Consider the following 18,182-nt stretch of genomic DNA (forward strand, 5'->3'; position numbering starts at 1 on the left):
TTATCGTCAGCTAGCTTTCATGTAAGAGTCATGGCAGGGTCAGCAACAAACTAGCCAGGTGGCAACTCCAGGCCATGCTGCCATAAATAAATAGTTATGTACTAATGTCACACAACCAGAGCTAGATGCAAAGCATATGGGAAGAAAACATTCTGATGTAAATATTCAAAAGAATCTATGGTTGCTGAATTCAGGATCCATGTTGATACTGGACTTGGAGACGCCTGGGAAAATAAAGTGATGAAGCTTTTTTAAAACATGGACTAAAAGATTCTTTGAAATATAGATTGTTTCCTTTCAAAAAAATTCTTAACCTTTGGCCTAAGACAGTGTGACTTTTTTGTGTGTAGTAATTAAGCATTACTGAGAGTTGGCAAGAGCACAGACCCTGGAACCAAATTTCAGGAGTTTAAACTTTACCCCTGCTGCTTACTTGTTCTCATGACCGCTGAAAAGTCACTTAACCTTTTCATGCCTCAGTTTATTCACCCTGCACAAAAAGGAGGAGGATGGCAATAGTACCCACCTCCTAGAAAATTATACAGATCAAATAAGTCAATGTGTAGGGAGCAAACAACACCTGGTAAATGCCCTGACCTATCACTATCAAGTAGTCTTATACAGGCTCTTTATCTTCCACAGACTATCTGCTGGATGCTAAGCTAAGGAATCCATTCCTTGTACTATCCTATTTAATCTTACGAATAACCCCATGAATTAAAAATCAATTTTACAGACAAAGGAACTGAGGTTTAGACGGATTAAGAAATTTATCCAAGGAGGCATATCTAAGCTAAACTTCTAACCCAGGCCTTATTCCAGATTAAAATATATATATATATATTAACCATTTACACGTTATTTAAAATCGAAACGCTTTTTCTTTCACTTGCTTAAAATGTTAAAATTTGAAAAGAAACATGACACGTGGCCTTTTAAGAACCAAACAGATTTTTAAAAAGGATTAAAGGAGGCACTGATGTCCTAATCAATGGCCTCAGGATAGCTGAGATCCACTCACAACACATACACAAAACAGATAAATTCGTTCACTGACTTATTTCTCCAAACATTTATTGAATACCTACTATTTTCTGAGAGCTGGGGATTCACAGATGAATAAGTAATGATTTCAGTTCTTGAGCACCTGTGAGGAGTGAGAGTTTAATTCTTTACTGCGCGCTGTTTGATGATGTGGGTTTTGTTTTCTAGCCTGTTTCCCAACAGGGCCAAAACTGTGTTCCTAGCCAGCTGCAGAAATTGTCAGACTTCCCTCAACACAAGCCAAGCTGTGCGTCTACAGCGATTCTAGTGGGTTTTGGGTTTTACAGCTCCTCCGCTGACGCTCGCAGGACGTAGGGAGCCTTGAACCGAGAGAAGGCGTATTTCTTTGTAGGCCAGTCTCCGATTGGAGCTGCGGTAAAACGGGCGCGATTGGAAGCGTGTTCAAATCGCGCGCCCTGGCAGTGGTTTTCTCGGGCTCAGGCTTAATGATCACGGTTACACGTGGGCCCTGCTGCCTTGTCGATGCGCCAGGACTTCCTGGCTTCTGGCAACAGGGAAGGCATGACCGCCAAGAGCATCCCACGTTAATCCCAGGTGGGCCCTGCCCAGGGACCTGCCCGTAGGATTTAGGCGGCACCTCTGCCTGTGGCCGTTACTTCCTGGTTGGCTTGCCCTTAAGTGACATGGCGGCAGGTTGCCTTCGGCCGGGCCCTCTGCGGCTGCTCAGAAAGCCAAGGAAGGGCAGTTGATCTCCAGCCCGCCTCCCGCCGCGGAGCTGCAGGCTGAAGCCCAGGCTTGTGCAGCCAGGGGTGCAGGAGGGTAGGGGCAAGCCCAGAAAGTCGGGGACACAACGCTGTGCCGCATTGTGCCCACCCCTCGTCTCCCGACACCAAGGCTGCTCAAGCCCAGGGTGTTTTTTTCCTTTTCACTGCCACCTCCCAGTCCTTGGCCCAACATGATACTGACTAAAGCCCAGTACGACGAGATAGCCCAGTGCCTAGTGTCTGTGCCGCCTACCAGGCAGAGCCTGAGGAAGCTGAAGCAGAGGTTCCCCAGGTAAGTGCCCATCTCCCCCCTCAAAGAGACCTTTGCCTGCAGTAGCTGTGGCTGGCAGCCCAGCCAGCGCTTAGAAACCACGTGTCACACATGACTGGGGAGGAACATGAGTGTCAGGTGTTAGGAGAGCAGGAATGGTGAAAAAGGTTTCTTCTTTGACCTGCTTTTCTCAGGAGAGTCTTAATGGATGAATCCCTTCAAGTCAACAAATGTTTATTGAAAACTTGGTTTTTGCTAGGTGATGGGTGCTTATAAGTAGGTGCTGCATAAATGTCTAGGGGTTGACAGATACTAGGAATGAATGATGGGTAGCAGGGCCCTCTCAAAGTGGAAATATGAATTGTAGATTCAAAAGGTGGAAATGGAGGACCCTTTTCAGTTGGCCTCTGGAAACAAACAAAGGAGTACAGGCCTAAAGGGGCCTCTTATAGTTTACTATGGCTCTCTACTGCAATGAAGTGACCACAAGTGTTCTCAAGCCAGTCAGAGAGACAGGTACCCTACGGATTCCACTGTTGGGTCAAGATTGGTCATTTGAATAGCCATACCAGGTGTATTTCATACTTCCCTCCTCCCCAAGCATGTCTTTTTTTTTTAGTGATTTTTAGGATTCTCCAGCTTTCTAAGAAGGGACTTTAGCAACTATGTGGTATAGATTGCCTCATTTTAAAGATGTGCAAACTGAGGCCCTGGCATTACACAAAGAACCAGTCCAGAACAACCAGGTTATTGTATTTGTGCCATGTTAAAAGTATAGAATGTTTGTTTACCTTTCTTCTATTTCAAAACCAAATCCAAACTTATACCATTTTACTTTGTGGCACTGAGCACCATTAGCTTCCTTGTCTTTGACATCATCATGGACGTGTTTTCTTGAGGAAAGAGAGATTATTGGATAATTGGTATTAGTAAAGTACAAATTGAAGGTCTTTTATGATCTCAGTTTTTTTTTGAAGGACTCAGTTTTCCTAATCTGTAAAATGAAGGGATCTCTTTTTAATATTATCCAGATTTAATTTAAACCTTTATAGTCTAAGATTTTTATCAGACTTGCTAACAAGGAACAAAATTGACAAATTGGAATTTAATTTTCTGTCATTAACTCTTTGCCAGCTCTGCCAATGAACAGTGAAGGGTGAAGGCTGGTCAGCTAAGGGGATAGATAGATTTTTCTAGGCAATTTTAAGATACAGCATACATTTAGATAATTCTGCTCTTGTTACGTACTTATATTAGCACTGTATTTTGGCTTCTCTTTCTTTTCCTTCCCCTCTTCTCTTTCTCTCTCCCTCACTTTTTTTCTTTCATTCTTTTCCATAGCAAATACCTTGTCCTCTCCATTAGAGGTAACCTCCTTTTACTGTTATTAAGAACTTATGAAGTATACGTAAGAAAGACTCCATTCGTTTGGGGCACCATGCTGTCTTGCTTATTCTCGTATGCCCTTTTTTCTCTTATTCATAATATGGCCAGATATTTTTTGCTTCTCCCAAATACCATTCAGGGTATAACTAACTCTTCATTTACCAGAAACTTTATTGAGAGAGGCTGCACTACCAATCTGCAGAAGGAATTAAAGAGCCATTTAGCAGCATCGGTAGGAATTCTGTAAAGAGTGTGATTTGGGAGTTGGCCTCACAGTTTGCATCATAGCACTGTTTTACTTTAGAGGTTTCTTGCACAGGACTTGAACAACCTTTAGATTTGATAGTTCATTTTGCCAGAGAGTTGGTGAAGTAAGGACCTCAGAGATAATTTCTGGTGGCTCAAAGAGGTTAAGTGACTTGTCAAAAAGCCTAGAGTTATTGAATGGCTAAACAGTGTTTAGAATACAGGTTTCCTGACTTTCAGTTCAGAGTTCTATACTAAGCTGCCTTAATTAGTTTTAATATTAATAATAATAACAGCAGCAATTATTTTTTGTGTGATGTTCACCTAAATTGAATTCTAAAAATAATCAAAGTACTGAAATGCTTTTAAAAGTTGCTAAATTTTTTTATTTTCCTGATTTTGAAAGTAGTACATGCTCAGTAAAGAAAATAAAAATTATTCATAATCCTATAGCTCCGAAAATTTCTGTTAACATATTTAAAAAATATTTCTAGTCTTTTTTTTTCAGTGTGGTACTTTCTCTGCTAATGTAGTTTATAGATCTTGCTTTTCTCACTTAACATATAGTGAGCATTACTCATCTTTAAAAATTCCTTATAATTTGTTTCAAATACTAATAATATCACATTCTAGATGTACCATCCATTTCCATATTGCTGGACATCAACAGTTTTGTTTTTCTAATTTTCTATTTCTGTACATATTTTATGCCAAGTTTGCTTATTTTCTTACTTTAGAATCTTAGAAATTGGGAATGACCATATCAGCAGGTTTCAAACTTTTTGGTCTCCAGATCTCCTTAAACTCTAAAAAGGTATTGAGGACCGCAGAAAACTTTTGTTTATGTGGGTTATGTCTGTTGATGTTTATTAAAATATAAATTAAAACTGAGAAATTTAAAAAATTGCTTATTTATTTTAAAATAACAATAATAAACGTATTAAGTTTAACCAATTTTAAAGGTTAATAACCATCATTTCAAAAAGCTAGTGAGAAAAATGGCCTTGCTTTACACTTTTGCAAATCTCTTTAATATCTGCCTTAATAGAAGGAAGACATATCTGCTTCTGCAATCAACCTATTGTGATATGCTGTTTTGATTAACGAACATGAAGAAATTCTGGCCTCAGACAAATATGTAGTTGGAAAAGGGAAGAGTAATTTAATAGACTTTTCAGATAACTGTGGATATTTTTGTTACTACGTAGTACCCAACAAGTAGTATTTTCTTAAAAGTTAATTTCAATGTGGAATGTGAAACCATATTATAGAACTTTTTGGCCAGTCTTGAACTTTGAGCGGATCTTTTACCCATGCGTGATTTTTATCATCATGCATTGTTCATTTGCAAAATGTTGGTTGTGAGTTATGCAAGTCTTCTAAATGTTGTCACCTTTTATTATACAGCATCAAAAAAGTCACATTTGTTAATATCCCCACTGATCTCATCAGAAAAGTCTGTAACATGTGAAGCTGTCACATTTACGGTGATGGATACAGAGTTTTCCAATATTTGATTTTCCCTTGAAAGCTCAATTTTTTTCGTTGGCAACAAATACTATCAGTTGTTTCCCTTGAAGTGACAGGCTCATGTTGTTTATTTTTGAGAAAATGTCTGCCAGATATCCAAATCTGAATAATCATACTTTGTTCATCATTCATCCAAGTAAAAATGGTGTTTCATGGAAAAGGCATCTAGTTCAGCTCTCAAACAATCATACAAGTGCTTTCCCTTGAGACAGTCATAATACTTCGATATGCAGTAGACGTGCTTTGCATTTACTTCTTATTTTGTTATACAGAATGTTAGAAGAATGTGTATCAGGGGTTGAGATTTAATAAAATTAATAAGTGAATCTTAAGATATTCTTATGTGAAGCTGACTTTCTTTCTTCTTGCAAGTGTGTGACTCCGAGGACAGTTGTGCCAGGTCTTGATTTGTGCTCAGGAGCTGGCAGTTTTGCCCACCGTTGTTTTTGCACCATCAGTGCAAATGTCACACAGAGGAAAAGGCAAATCATGTCTTACTGTTTCTATAAAAATAGTTTTGACCTTGTAGACTTCTGAGAGAGTCTCAGGGACTCCACGGGTCCATTGGCCACACTTTAACAACAATTAGCTATTTCAAACCAAAGGATATTTATGTTTGGAAGGATTTTTGAAGTATATTGACAAATTACTATCAAAAAGATTGTATTAATCCAATTACCAACAGCACATGGCAGTATTCGTTTCTGCAACTTTTGTCAGTGTTGAAGAGAGTCATCATTTAGTCTTTAATATGATGGATCAAGAATGACATCTCATAATTTACATTTTTTGACTATAATGCATTGTATATTTTCCGCATTGTTTATTAACCATTTAATTTTCTTCCTCTTGAATTACTTGCCTGGTGTCCTTTGCCTAATTTTCTATCGGAATGTTTGCTCTTACTGTTTATTGATTTGTTATTGTTTATTGATCTGCATATCTTAAGGATGTTGATGCTTTACATGTCATATTTTTGTTGCAGATATCTTCCTAGTTGTTGTGCTTTTAAATATTGGTTTTTTTTATATTCTTAACTTTAAACTTATGCTTTTTTTGTCCTTTCATGTCCTAAGATATGAAAAATAAATCTTCCCCCTAAATTTTCTCCTAGGTTCTTTATGGCTTTCTTTCTTATTTTTAATGCCTTAATCTTTCTAGCTGTAGTTTATTTTAGTATATGCTCAAAGGTGAATATATAGCTTCATTTTTCCCAAGCTTAACTTTTATTTTACACTGTGGTTTCTACTTGCTAGCCTCATTTCTCCATGGCCTGTTTGTTTTCACTGAAATTACAAATTTTTGTTTTTCCAAGTCGCTACATTGAACTTGGGCCATCACTTTAACCACTCTGGTCTCACAATCCTCCCACTTAAAATGAAGGAGTAGAATTTTGTGATGTCTAATATTTTACAACTCCTAAACTCACCCTTATTCTATTCTATTCTATTTTGCAGTTTTACATTAAGTGGGCCCTTTGACCCCCAAAATGTAGGAATACTGTATCTAAGTACTTGCTGAGGATGTAGTCATTGATTTGCATCTCCCAACTTATTCCTGGACTTCCTTATTCAGGTAGAAGCCCCCAGCCCATTCAGCTGCTACTTATCAGGTCATATTTTACACTGTATTTTCCTGCCCAAACACTACATATGTATCTGATTATATATCATTCTTTATTTATAAATATAAATATTAAAGATGTATAAATATATATATATCTTATTTTGAAATTTTTAACTTACAGAAAAGTTGCAGAAATGTTAACCACATATCACTTCACTCAGGTTCCCCTAATGTTAACATCTTACATAACTAACATACAATTGTCAAAATCAGGAAATTGATTTTAATGCAATATAGCCAAATAATTTACAGACCTGTTTTGAACTTTGCTAGTTTTTTTTTGTTATTGTTCTTTTTTGTTTGTTTGTTTGTTTGTTTTTTGACTGTCTCTTTTCTATTTCAGGATCACACATTAGATTAGTTGTCATGTCTTCTTTTTGGTCTCCTCCAGGCTATGACTATTCCTTAATATTTTTTTGTCTTTTATGATCTTGACATTTTTGAAGGGTACTGGTCAGTTATTTTGTTGAATGTCCCTAAGTTTGTGCTTAATGTTTTCTCATGATCAGAGGAGGGTAAACATTTTTGGCGTAAATACCCCAGAAGTGATGTTGTGCCTTTCTCAGGGCATCATATCAAGGGGGATCTGACTTTGTAAGTCTTATTACTGCTGAGGTTAACATTATTCACTTGGTTAAGGGTTGGTATCTGCCAAGTTTCTCCACTGTAAAGTTCGCTTTCCAATAATTACCTTGTGGGGATATCCTTTGAGACTCTGCAAATATCCAGTTTCTCACCTCACACTTTTTCGCTCTGATTTTAGCATCCATCAGTGGCTCTTGCATGAAATAGTTACTGTGGGTATTTGCCTATCGGTGATTTTCTTTTTTTTTTTTCTTTTTTTTTTTTATAAATTTATTTATTTACTTTTTGCTGCATTGGGTCTTTGTTGCTGCGCACGGGCTTTCTCTAGTTGTGGCGAGTGGGGGCTACTCTTTGTTGTGGTGCGCGGGCTTCTCATTGCAGTGGCTTCTCTTGTTGTGGAGCCTGGGCCCTAGGCATGCGGGCTTCAGTAGTTGTGGCTCGCGGGCTCTAGAGCACAGGCTCAGTAGTTGTGGCTCACAGGCTTAGTTGCTCCGCAGCATGTGGGATCTTCCCGGACCAGGGCTCAAACCCGTGTCCACTGGCAGGCGGATTCTTAACCACTGCGCCACCAGGGAAGCCCTTATCGGTGATTTTCTATTACTCTCACTGGAGTACTCTGTCAACTAGTATCATCCTCTACCACCATTTTATGTGAAACAATCCATCCTACAGTCAGCCCATGATTTTCACTGGTCCTTGCAGTTTATTCACCTCTTACAGCATTTGGTCTGTAATAACTCACCGTGTGCTCACTGTTTGTGGCACTATTTGGATACTTTTTAGAAAACAGAAAGGATAATGTAGTAATTAATTTTGAATAACTTGTAGTCTGAGGAAAGAGTTTAAGACACATCTAATAGCTATAAATTATTAGAATCATAGAATGTTAGAAACCAAAGGATTTGTTGTACAGTGAGTTCACATATGGTTAGTCAAAACGGATTCTTAGAGGAGATATAACTGTTGGAAATTCTTTTGTTGGTAAATAACCCTTTGGCACAATTTAATTTTTCCAAGTTCCTTTGCTGTGCATTAGTTATTTGGTTGCTATTTATGCCTATATTAATGAGTCGTAAGTCAAACTCTTGATAACATAAATCTCTAAGCAGATAAGTGTCTTTACCTTGTTCCTGTATTTTTTTCTCTTAGGAATCCTTGCATGGGTTTTTCTAATGGTGCCTTCCACATTTCTAAGCATTTTTTTTTTTTTTTTTTGTCTTGGTCTGCAACATTTACAATATAGGCAACCATTCACTATTATGAGGCTGTTCCTAGAGAAGTCTCAAAAGAAGTAGTTAAAAACTCGTTTGGCTGGGCTCCCTGTGCTTAAACTGATAAACACCCGGCTCATTTTCTTGAGGTCTTCACCTGACTCAGAACTGGAGTTAAGGCTGGCTCTGCTGTGTATTTGCCAGTATTGAACTTAGTAGTTCTTGGCAGCGGACCTAGGGATCTAGTCTGGTTAGGAGTGGAGTAGCGAAGGGACCTGCTTGGGACAAGCACAACAATTTTCCTTAGCTTTTGCATTTAAGGTGGCCTAGCTTCATCTGGTGCTACCATTGGTTATAGTTGTCCTTTTTTGAACACCCCCCCCCCGCCCCCCTCCAGATCCATTTTAACCTGTCCCCATTTCCCATAAGAAATCTTGTATTTCATTGTTTCTGCTTCCTTAACCATTTGTTCTTGGGAAATGACTTGGCTCTGCCTCTTTTTATCTGAGTCATAGTTGCCTCATCTGTAAAAGGAGGGATGAAGCTCCACAGCTAGTAAGTAGGAGAAACAGGATTCAAACCCAGGCAGAGTCTGACTCCAGATTCTTCCTCTTGCTCTATTGCCCCTTGCTCTTCAGTTCCTTAAGGCTGTTGTGAGGATTAAGTGAAATAAGGCATGTAAAACACTTAGTACAGTGTAGAGGTCCTGGTAAGTATTTAATGGATGGTAAATATGATTACTGTTATTATTAGAATTTAGTAAATGGCCTACAGTAGAAGAAATGTCTGAGTAGTAACCTTTGAAACATAGAAGACACAAATTTGCTTTGATATGGATCAGTTGATTGTATGGCTGTGAACACACAGATTTTGATCATTAGTTGAATATGGCCCAGATATCAGAAACTTGCCTTAAATCTTTCATAGCAATATATAACGCCATTAAAAAAAAAACCCAGACTTTTAAACCTAGAGTCACTGATTTTTTAGAATAATAGTAGCACATTGCCCATATAATTAATACTGTAGGGCGTGGTTTACTAAAGTTGGAAGATTATTTCTGTTGGCCTTGTTCTCTCAATTGAATTGAAGGTTGGTACTCAGTTGCTGGTCAATTTTCTATACTAATGTTATTTATGGTGGACCTGAGTTCCAGAATCATGAGTGAGAATAGCTCATAAAGGGAGAAAAAGTCAGCCTATTATTGAACTGGAAATTCTTTTGGTATTTTTGCCAAGGAAATATAATTAATTTATATGCCCTTCAAAAATAATACTCATATACTTAGGAAATACACCTAGGAGTACTTCTGTATTGATCATTAGTGCAAACTGGAAAAGAAATTGGTCTAAAAATTGGCCTAAGAATATGATTATTTCATATATTTCCTTTAGTCATCTTTTAAAATATGCTTTTGTACTCTGTGAGATTTCAGGTTTTTATTTTGTTGCTGCATTGTAGCCTAGCTTTAAAGACTCTCCTGGAAGGTTATTTTGTTAAGTATATGGCATCTTCACTTTCTGAAAGAAGTGCTTAGCTTTTATCAGATGTTTGTGCCCCTTGGCATTTGCATAGTTGTAAAAGTGAGATGAGCTTGAATTCCTGCAAAGGAATATTTGACGAAAACCTCAGATAGTGTTATTCTGAGAAGAATCTATATGCTGACAATATTTCTTATTAGTTTGAGGGGGAGACTTTTATGTTATTAGATTATTGACTTCATTTTTAAGTCTATATTCAGGCATCAAACTTTAGTCTACTAAGTAATAACCCATCCCGGAATGTTTGCTGGTACAATAAAGAGGAATTATATATTTCCCTAGGAGAAAAATGTTCAATAGATGTATAGGGTGATAATATTTTATAATTTGACTTTCAACAAATGTTGACTGAATTTACCATTATGTTTTTATTACACATTTTGTGTAATTTTGCCATATAGGTTCAATTTTCCTTAAAAAAAGCAGTCAAGCAATATAAAAGTCCTTTTTCAGAGTAGGTATGAAAAGTGGCCTTAAAAGTTATATACTGGAATGAAAATCATACGGGAGATGGGTAAAGAATAAATTTTCCTTCCTTTTATTTTCAGTTGTCTTTTTCTTGGTGGGAAGTGTCTTCAAGTGTTTGTTTTAGACATTCTGCTTTCAAATTGCTTCTGTGGTGAGCTGGTATATGGTGAACACTGGAAATGTGCTTGGTTACAACTTCTTACTGAATGACAAGTCTCCATTTCTTAGGGGAGCAGACAGACAGCTGGATCCAGGATGATTCAGTCCATAGGTTTGAAACCAGCTTGGAACAGTCTGTGCATGATGGATTAATAATGGTACACAGCTGGTCATGAATCCAGCCCTTTCCTGGCCACTTTGGGGAACTAACACCTGCCTCTACTTTTCTTCCTTCTCTCCGTCCCTACCTTTCAGGAGGCGTCTTGATAACGTATTTAAGAGTTAATAATTCTTCCTTATAAACCAAAGCTTCCTTCTTGCCAAAGAGCGGTGATACAGTTGACAATGTCAGCTTTTTCAAGTGCCTTCTCTTGACTGAGAGGTGATTTTTCTGTTCCTTCAAGACAGCAAATAAGGTTTTTTGTTTTCATTTTTTAGCCTAGTGTGGTGTTCCAACTGTGACCTGATAAAACCCACAGTCTCATTGAGGAAACCGAGAGCTCTGCAATTTTCCATCCAAAGTAAAATGTTAAAATATCTCAGGGCTTATTTCTTTTATGTGTTTTAAATATTGAGATTCAGCTGCTAAAAATGTTTGAAACCTGTTAAACTTAGAGAAATAACTTCAGCACTATGGGAATAAATATTTTGAAACAAAGCAATGCAAGTAGAGGAAAAAGTAAGGTGGATTCATGTCTCTTGATACTGTTGTTCAGTTAAATACGTAAGCACTGGGTCTTTCCTTGACTGAATGCTGACTCACGTGAATTGGAGCAATTCTGTGTGAAGCTCAGGCTTTTTCTGAGGTGTCCTGGGAGCAGTAGTCATATACAAGATTGAGACTTAAAATAGATGGTGCATTTTCACCCTCTCTAACATAACTCACATATTTATTTTTAATCTTTTGGTTATTGTTAGACCTGTCCTTTGCTTTAGGCCCTAGAAAGGCTGAGATATAAACTCTGATCTTGTATTTATCCTGTTTTAGGAAATAGGAGGCATAGCAGACCCTTGATAGTTACAAAGGTTATCGCTTATGGCTGTTGAAAATCCTCAAATATGCAGCTAGCACTATATAGGATGGCAAAGGTCTACAAAGTTTAATGCACTTTTTAACCAAAGTTAAACTCAGTTCTCAGCTAATTGACTTGCTGCTCCCCACATCAGCCTAGGGGTATGGAAGATTCAGATTTACCCTCAGCAAGTTTATGAATTAGCGTTTGTCATGGGTATTTGTGATCACTCTCAAATAATCAGAACTGGGTATGTTTCATCCAAGAATGCTGTGGGTACCCAACTTCAACTTTAGGATGAATAGAAATGCAGGGTGAAACTACCTCGTGGTTTGTCACTCATGCCTTTGCCACACCTTAGCCCCCTAAGATTCCATAACTTGTGAGATGGTGTCTAAGACTTGTGGGGGAATAAGGCTCTTTGTAGGTGGCCTCCTTTGTAGATGGGATGTGGGAAAGCGAAGCATCATTTAAATGCATCTTACTACAATCACACATGAAATTAGACTGGCAATTTATTTTTTTCGATTTTTTATTTCTGTCTACAACTCTTCCAAGCTGATATCATCTTTTGCTTAAGGTATATTACACTGCTATTTGTTTTTGCTGATAATATTGGTAAGGAAAGCTAATAAAACTTGAAATTAACTCGCGCTTCAAGCCCCATTTAGCTAAAATAGTAAATGGACTGGGGATATAAGAGACTCTTGGTTGTATAGCATTAAAAACCCCACAGACCCCTACAGCCTAGATGTAACAAATAGCTCACAAACATCATTGTTAACTGATGAAGTTAACATTATCTAAATTCTTATTTCCTGAGGCCAGCTAAAATATATATTAAGGTAAAAATACATTTAACCTCCAGTTCATAACATTTAAAATTTTTATTTGCACTTTGGTGGACATGTTTGGAGCTGTTCATATGCTGATCGCAAAAGCTTCTCCAGAGGGACCTGCATACCTCTCTCATAATTTCAGATTCAGTGACTTGGAGAGTGTTTGTCTGAGATGGCAACTAGAGATCATCTAGTCAAATGGTTAGTGTTAGAGGGGCAGAAACTGAGGGAGGATTTGACCAAAGTTACACATTTGAAGGCAGAACTCTCCCTTCATGCTCTTTAATTAAAGATCACCAAATGCCCTAGGAGTCTAGGGGCCAGGTTGGTATCAGCGAGGAGTGAAGGAATGGAGCTGGCCGGGTTGGGATCATGGCAAAGTGAAAGGACAGTTGTGTGCACGGGCAGGGCAACTGCAACCTTAACGCCAGCCATCTGTTGCCGTGCTGGAATGTGGGCCCAGGGCTGCCAGGTCTTCTATTCTCTAGAAAGCAGCTCTAGATCTGATTTTTTCAGAAAAAAAAAAGATCCTGAATTTTAAGTGTTGTCAATTTGTTTGAATTTTGAAAAACAGTGTGTGGGCCAACATTTTCCTGGCCAAACAGAACAAGTCTGTGGGCTGAATTTGGCCTACAGCCCATGGGAGCTGGAGCTGGCTCTTTCCAGCTTGTGAGAGCTGATCGGAAGCATTTTTTCCCCACTCTACACACTGTGACCTCCCATCGGTAGCTTAAAATCAGCCACAGTGGGAGTGTTTACACCACAGACATTGGCCCATGCTACAAACCTCGGCTCCCCTGTCCCTCCCCACTGCCACCAAAGGCATTTCTTAAGCCCCTGAGCCATTGTATACCATCAGCATAGCTTTTTTCCTACAAAGGGCTCATAACACATACATCTGTGCTTCATTTATTCTTAGAAATTATAATATTTTTGTGAGTTGGGCTTTCTTCCCCCCTACCCCCGGCTTTTTTTTTTTTTTTTTTTGGTCCAGAGAGAGGATACATATTTTTTTCCCCCACTATGGTTATTGTGGGAACTAGAATTCCATTCAGTACCTAGTATATTGTCGGTGTTATGAAACATATCATAATGGACATTTGATTGAACTGACCTGAGGAAAATGCTGCTTAGTTAAAAAAACAAAAGCTATATACATGTCTCATTTAGGAAAATTAATCCCTTTCAGAGTAGATTCATTGGCTAAATGTAGTGATTATTCACTCTTTAGGAATTTAGAAATGCTCCAGTGGTATACCTGAGGGTTTATCATGTCAGAAATTATTTTAAGAGAGACTTCAAGCTTAGTTGTTACATCTTTCCTTGGCAGTTACTCCAATATAAAAAAGAAAATAAAGTATCTCTGCAATTGTAATGAAAAAAGATTGGGAGATAGCCAATTGATTACCAGGTGATTTAGTACAATTTTGTAAAGACTTAATTATCACATGTTCAGATGTGAGTATTTCTTTTCTACGTCCAAAGTATCAGTAATAAAATAATATGGCAACATACAACTAAAACAGAAGTGGACAATAAAATTAACAATATTAGCCAAGCATATGTGAATTTTAGAATGTCAAGTGGAATTCTCTGTGGGGATGGGCCCACACTGGTGGGTTGGCCAAGTGGTATTGAGTTTGGCAGAGTTGCCATGGCTTGTGATTGACCTTGGGTGGTTTATTTAGCTCACTCTGCTTACGGTTAATTATTGTATAAATCAGTAGGAAGCAAAACCCTATTGCTGTGAACTCCAGGAGGTCATTCAGTTTTTTGTTGTAGAGGCAGTTTTTTATATTGGTTTAAAGAACTTGGTTCTGGAAATAGACATATGAATTCCGGCTTCATGACTTACTTGCCAGGTGACCTCTTGGTGCCTCAGTGTCCTTGTTTATAAAATGGGATTGTTATGAACTTGACATAAGATAGTACATAGAAAATGGTTAGCGTAGTTCCTGATACTGTGTCAAATTAATTTTGCTGCTGCTGTTATTGTTACCGTTGTTGATTTAAGGATGCTTGTTGTGATGGTATCTATGCTTATAATAGACTCAGTGTTAGAACTGAAAAGATTTTACCTAAACGAGCCTCTTTATTTTCTAGGTTTCCAAAGTGTTTTTCTTTAACCCCCTGGGTAACAGGAAACCTGCTTTTAGCAAATTATGGTGAAAATATAGTCTTTAGATGATACTGGCAACCACGATGTGCTTTTATGTTGATGACAAATGGGCATATCAAGGTTTAGATTGATTCCCCCCACTCCCCACCCCCAGGATAGAAAATGGTTATGTAACATGATCGCTGCCTAAGACAGAATAAGTGGGAATGTTAAAACCTGAGAATTTTAAAGTATGTTCTTGTCTAATTACTTTTCTCAAATGCAACTCCCCCCAACCCCGCATATTCTGGAAGCTCTTTTATATTCTTGCCTCACCTTGATAACAAGGTGGTTATGAATTTATGAAAGATATTTGGGTTCTGCACCAGGAAGTAGTTTGAGTCCAGTAGTTATATAAGTTCAAGTGAGTCTTCCAGGGCGTGGAGAGTTTGTTGGATACCACAGATCATCACACGAGTGTGAACATTGATTTTAGTGTTTAATATAAAGATTAATAAATTTGGGGACTTCCCTGGTGGTCCAGTGGTTAAGAATCCACCTGCCAATGCGGGGGACACGGGTTCGATCCCTGGTCCGGGAACATCCCACATGCCGAGGAGCAACTAAGCCCCTGCGCCACAACTACTGAAGCCCGTGCGCCTAGAGGCCGTGCTCTGCAACAAGAGAAGCCACCGCAAGAAGAAGCCTGCACACTGCAATTAAGAGTAGCCACTAATCTCCCCAACTAGAGAAAGCCCGCACGCAGATACGAAGACCCAGTGAAGCCAAAAATAAAAATAAATAAATAAATAAAATTTTTTTAGAACTAGTGTTTTTAAACAATCTTAAAATCTATTCATGGTGCTAATACTGATTATGAAAAATACCTTATGGTAAACACAAAGAAATTGCAGAAACTTTTTAAAAGAAAATAGATTTATTGTTCCTTAAGGCTTTGCTTATTTTTAATTACAGTGTATTCTAGAATGCTGCCTGCAAAGAATTTGCTCAATTTATCTTATTTGTGCAGTTCTGCTGATCATATAGTTGCAATAATAATGAGTTGGACAATACAGTAATTTTTGCCCTTCCTTTTCTATTTTATTATAGAGCATATCTTCCTCTAAGTTCTAGGTCAGAGAGGCTTTGAGCTTTAGACCTACTTCACTTAAGTGGCTTAGGCCAGATTGGAATAAAAGTATTAAAACTGGTTAGAGATCTTCATGCTTTTAAAAAAATTTTACTTAAAAACTTTGAGCAACACTCTGAAAAATAGTTGCCTGTAGCCAAAGATTATGGAAGTAAAAGTCATAACTATACTATAGATTGTATCTTGAGGACAGTTATTTGCTGTATAACTCTTGTGAACTGTAAAAACAAGACTCAGTTAGTTTTCATGTTAGAGGTGTGTAAGGAGACTAGGTCTGGTACACTTTCATGAAAAATATTTTATTCATGTGATAGCTTTTTGAACAATTGTATTCTGCACTGTATTACAGTGGCACAATAAATTGCTGAATATACTGTCTGCTGAATATGACTTTACCATGAAAAATTTGATGCACGGAGAAGGAAAGGTTGGAATATATCAACCTTTTCTGACAAGGGACTTTGAATTTTGACCTAATACAGGTGACCTTTGTGCACAATAAAAGTGAGCTTAATCTTGAGGTCAAGGTTGAGGTGAATGGCAGGGCAGTGTGGCAGAACGTATGCTGATTGTGGGTACTTCAGAGCCTATGTAGCTATTGGCTAAATGGGAGTCTGGCAGTTTTTTGTTTTTTGTTTTTAATTTTTAGCATTTCCAGGAGCTTATTTACAGCAAGTTGTGTAGCTTTTTAATGCCATTCCATTTCCTCAAAGCTCAGCTATCTGTTTAGCTGTGGTAAGTTTGTCTGTTTTTATAAAGTTTACTGTTTCTGAGTGAGAGGCTTGAGTGTGCTATTATTTTCTGTTCTGTAGATAAGCCTTAGCTAAAAATAAAAATGTTCTTATGGCTTATAGAAAAGACAACTGACATATATAACCTTGGAACTGAAAATACATCTTCTTTTAAGAGGGTTTATTTCTTTGACAAGTTGAACTTTTGTCATCTAACTTTGGAACTGTCAGAAGAATTTTTAAGTACTTTGTACCTTTATCTAGATTATAATTAAGAGAACTCTCATGAATTATTGTCTTAAAAGGTTTAGATGATTTAGAGACAGGTTATTCCCTTGAAAGTTTCTTTGAAATGCATCTGCTAATGCATTTACGTTATAATATGATATAAACTATTTTTAAGGTTTTGCCTGCTGTGCATAGAAGGAAAAAATGTTTTAAAACATAAATTTTACTAGTGAGTAGTTCAACAGTTTTGTCCTAGATGAAACTGCACCTTAGCAAACATCAGGAAAAAACCTGCCAGCGTTATATTGTCTGAATACTTAGTGATCCTTCTACCCAAATAATTGGTTGAAACGACAAACAGTCGGGGGAGAGTGTCAGAGACTCTAATGGAAAGAACTTCTACTCTTTTAATCGAGCCTGCAAAATATATTCCCCAGGACTGATCAGCTCTGGAGCACTGAGGTTTGGTGATTGGAATGGCAGGAAACCATGCTTTCAGGACATAACGAATTGATGAGGCCATCCATCATTTGTTAGCATACGCTGAAACGTGGGCTGTGTGTGCAGAGGCCTGTGATTTAGTAAATACTTGGGAGATGAATAGAGCTTACACACGAGGGAAGATATTGCTGTCCTTCAGCAGCCTGAGACCCAGGCGCCTGCTGAGAAGGCCATCTGATGGCACATCATCAGTAACTGGCCTGTCACAGTCAGCGGTGCCCACTGACCATCGCCAGTATATTAAATGCATTTTTAATATCTGCTTCAGTAGATTTAATGAAGAAAATTTAGTTTCCATATTCCAAGCACTGCTTCTTCAAGTGTTCTAAGGCATGGACTCTTGTCTGCACAAGAAAGGGGGAAGACCATACTGGCAGTTAGGATAGTTGATTGAAAAGGACACTCTAACAAAATAGTGTGCAAATGAAAAATGCTTTTAGCAGTGTTGGCATCTTGTTGATGTTAAAAAAGCTCTTTTTTTTTTTTTTTTTTTTTTTAAAGAGGTTTTAAATAAGTTCCTTGGGCCCTAAGTCCTTCCTTCCCTCCCAAGCCCTTTCACTAGGAGGGTTGAACCTGCTGCTAAGATATGTAAGCCTACTGATCTGAAAGGAATATTAAGGGAATATTACGGCTTGACATATTTTGAAGAGAGACTCAATTTTAAATGAGTTTGTGTTTTGAGATACTGTTTGATTCTTAGGATTTTTGCATGAAGATATAAAGTAGGATTTTTCTTAGCTAGTTGGCTTCCACATTTTTGTTGAACTTGTTAATCAAGTTAGTATATTTTTGTCTGGGATCGTGCTCAAAATGAATGTGAAAAAAATTGG

General features: G+C 37.8%; 1 protein-coding gene across 4 annotated transcripts in view; it reads left to right on the top strand.

Annotated features, from left to right (window-relative positions):
* The first annotated feature begins 1,687 nt into the window (after positions 1–1,687).
* CDIN1 (CDAN1 interacting nuclease 1) overlaps positions 1,688–18,182 on the top strand; it is a 217,848-nt gene continuing 201,353 nt past the window's right edge. For 3 of the 4 annotated variants that reach the window (XR_014242521.1, XR_014242522.1, XM_082385068.1), the window contains exon 1: positions 1,688–2,061. Coding sequence is in view for 2 of the 4 variants with exons in the window: in XM_082385068.1 (XP_082241194.1) it covers positions 1,961–2,061 (101 nt within the window). In the remaining 2 variants the exon portion in view is untranslated. The remainder of the gene's footprint in view (positions 2,062–18,182) is intronic. The other variant, XM_082385067.1, reaches the window with a different exon arrangement.

This window comes from Balaenoptera borealis (genome assembly GCF_965194805.1).
Source record: "Balaenoptera borealis genome assembly, chromosome: 3".
Classification (NCBI taxonomy): Eukaryota; Metazoa; Chordata; class Mammalia; order Artiodactyla; family Balaenopteridae; genus Balaenoptera; species Balaenoptera borealis.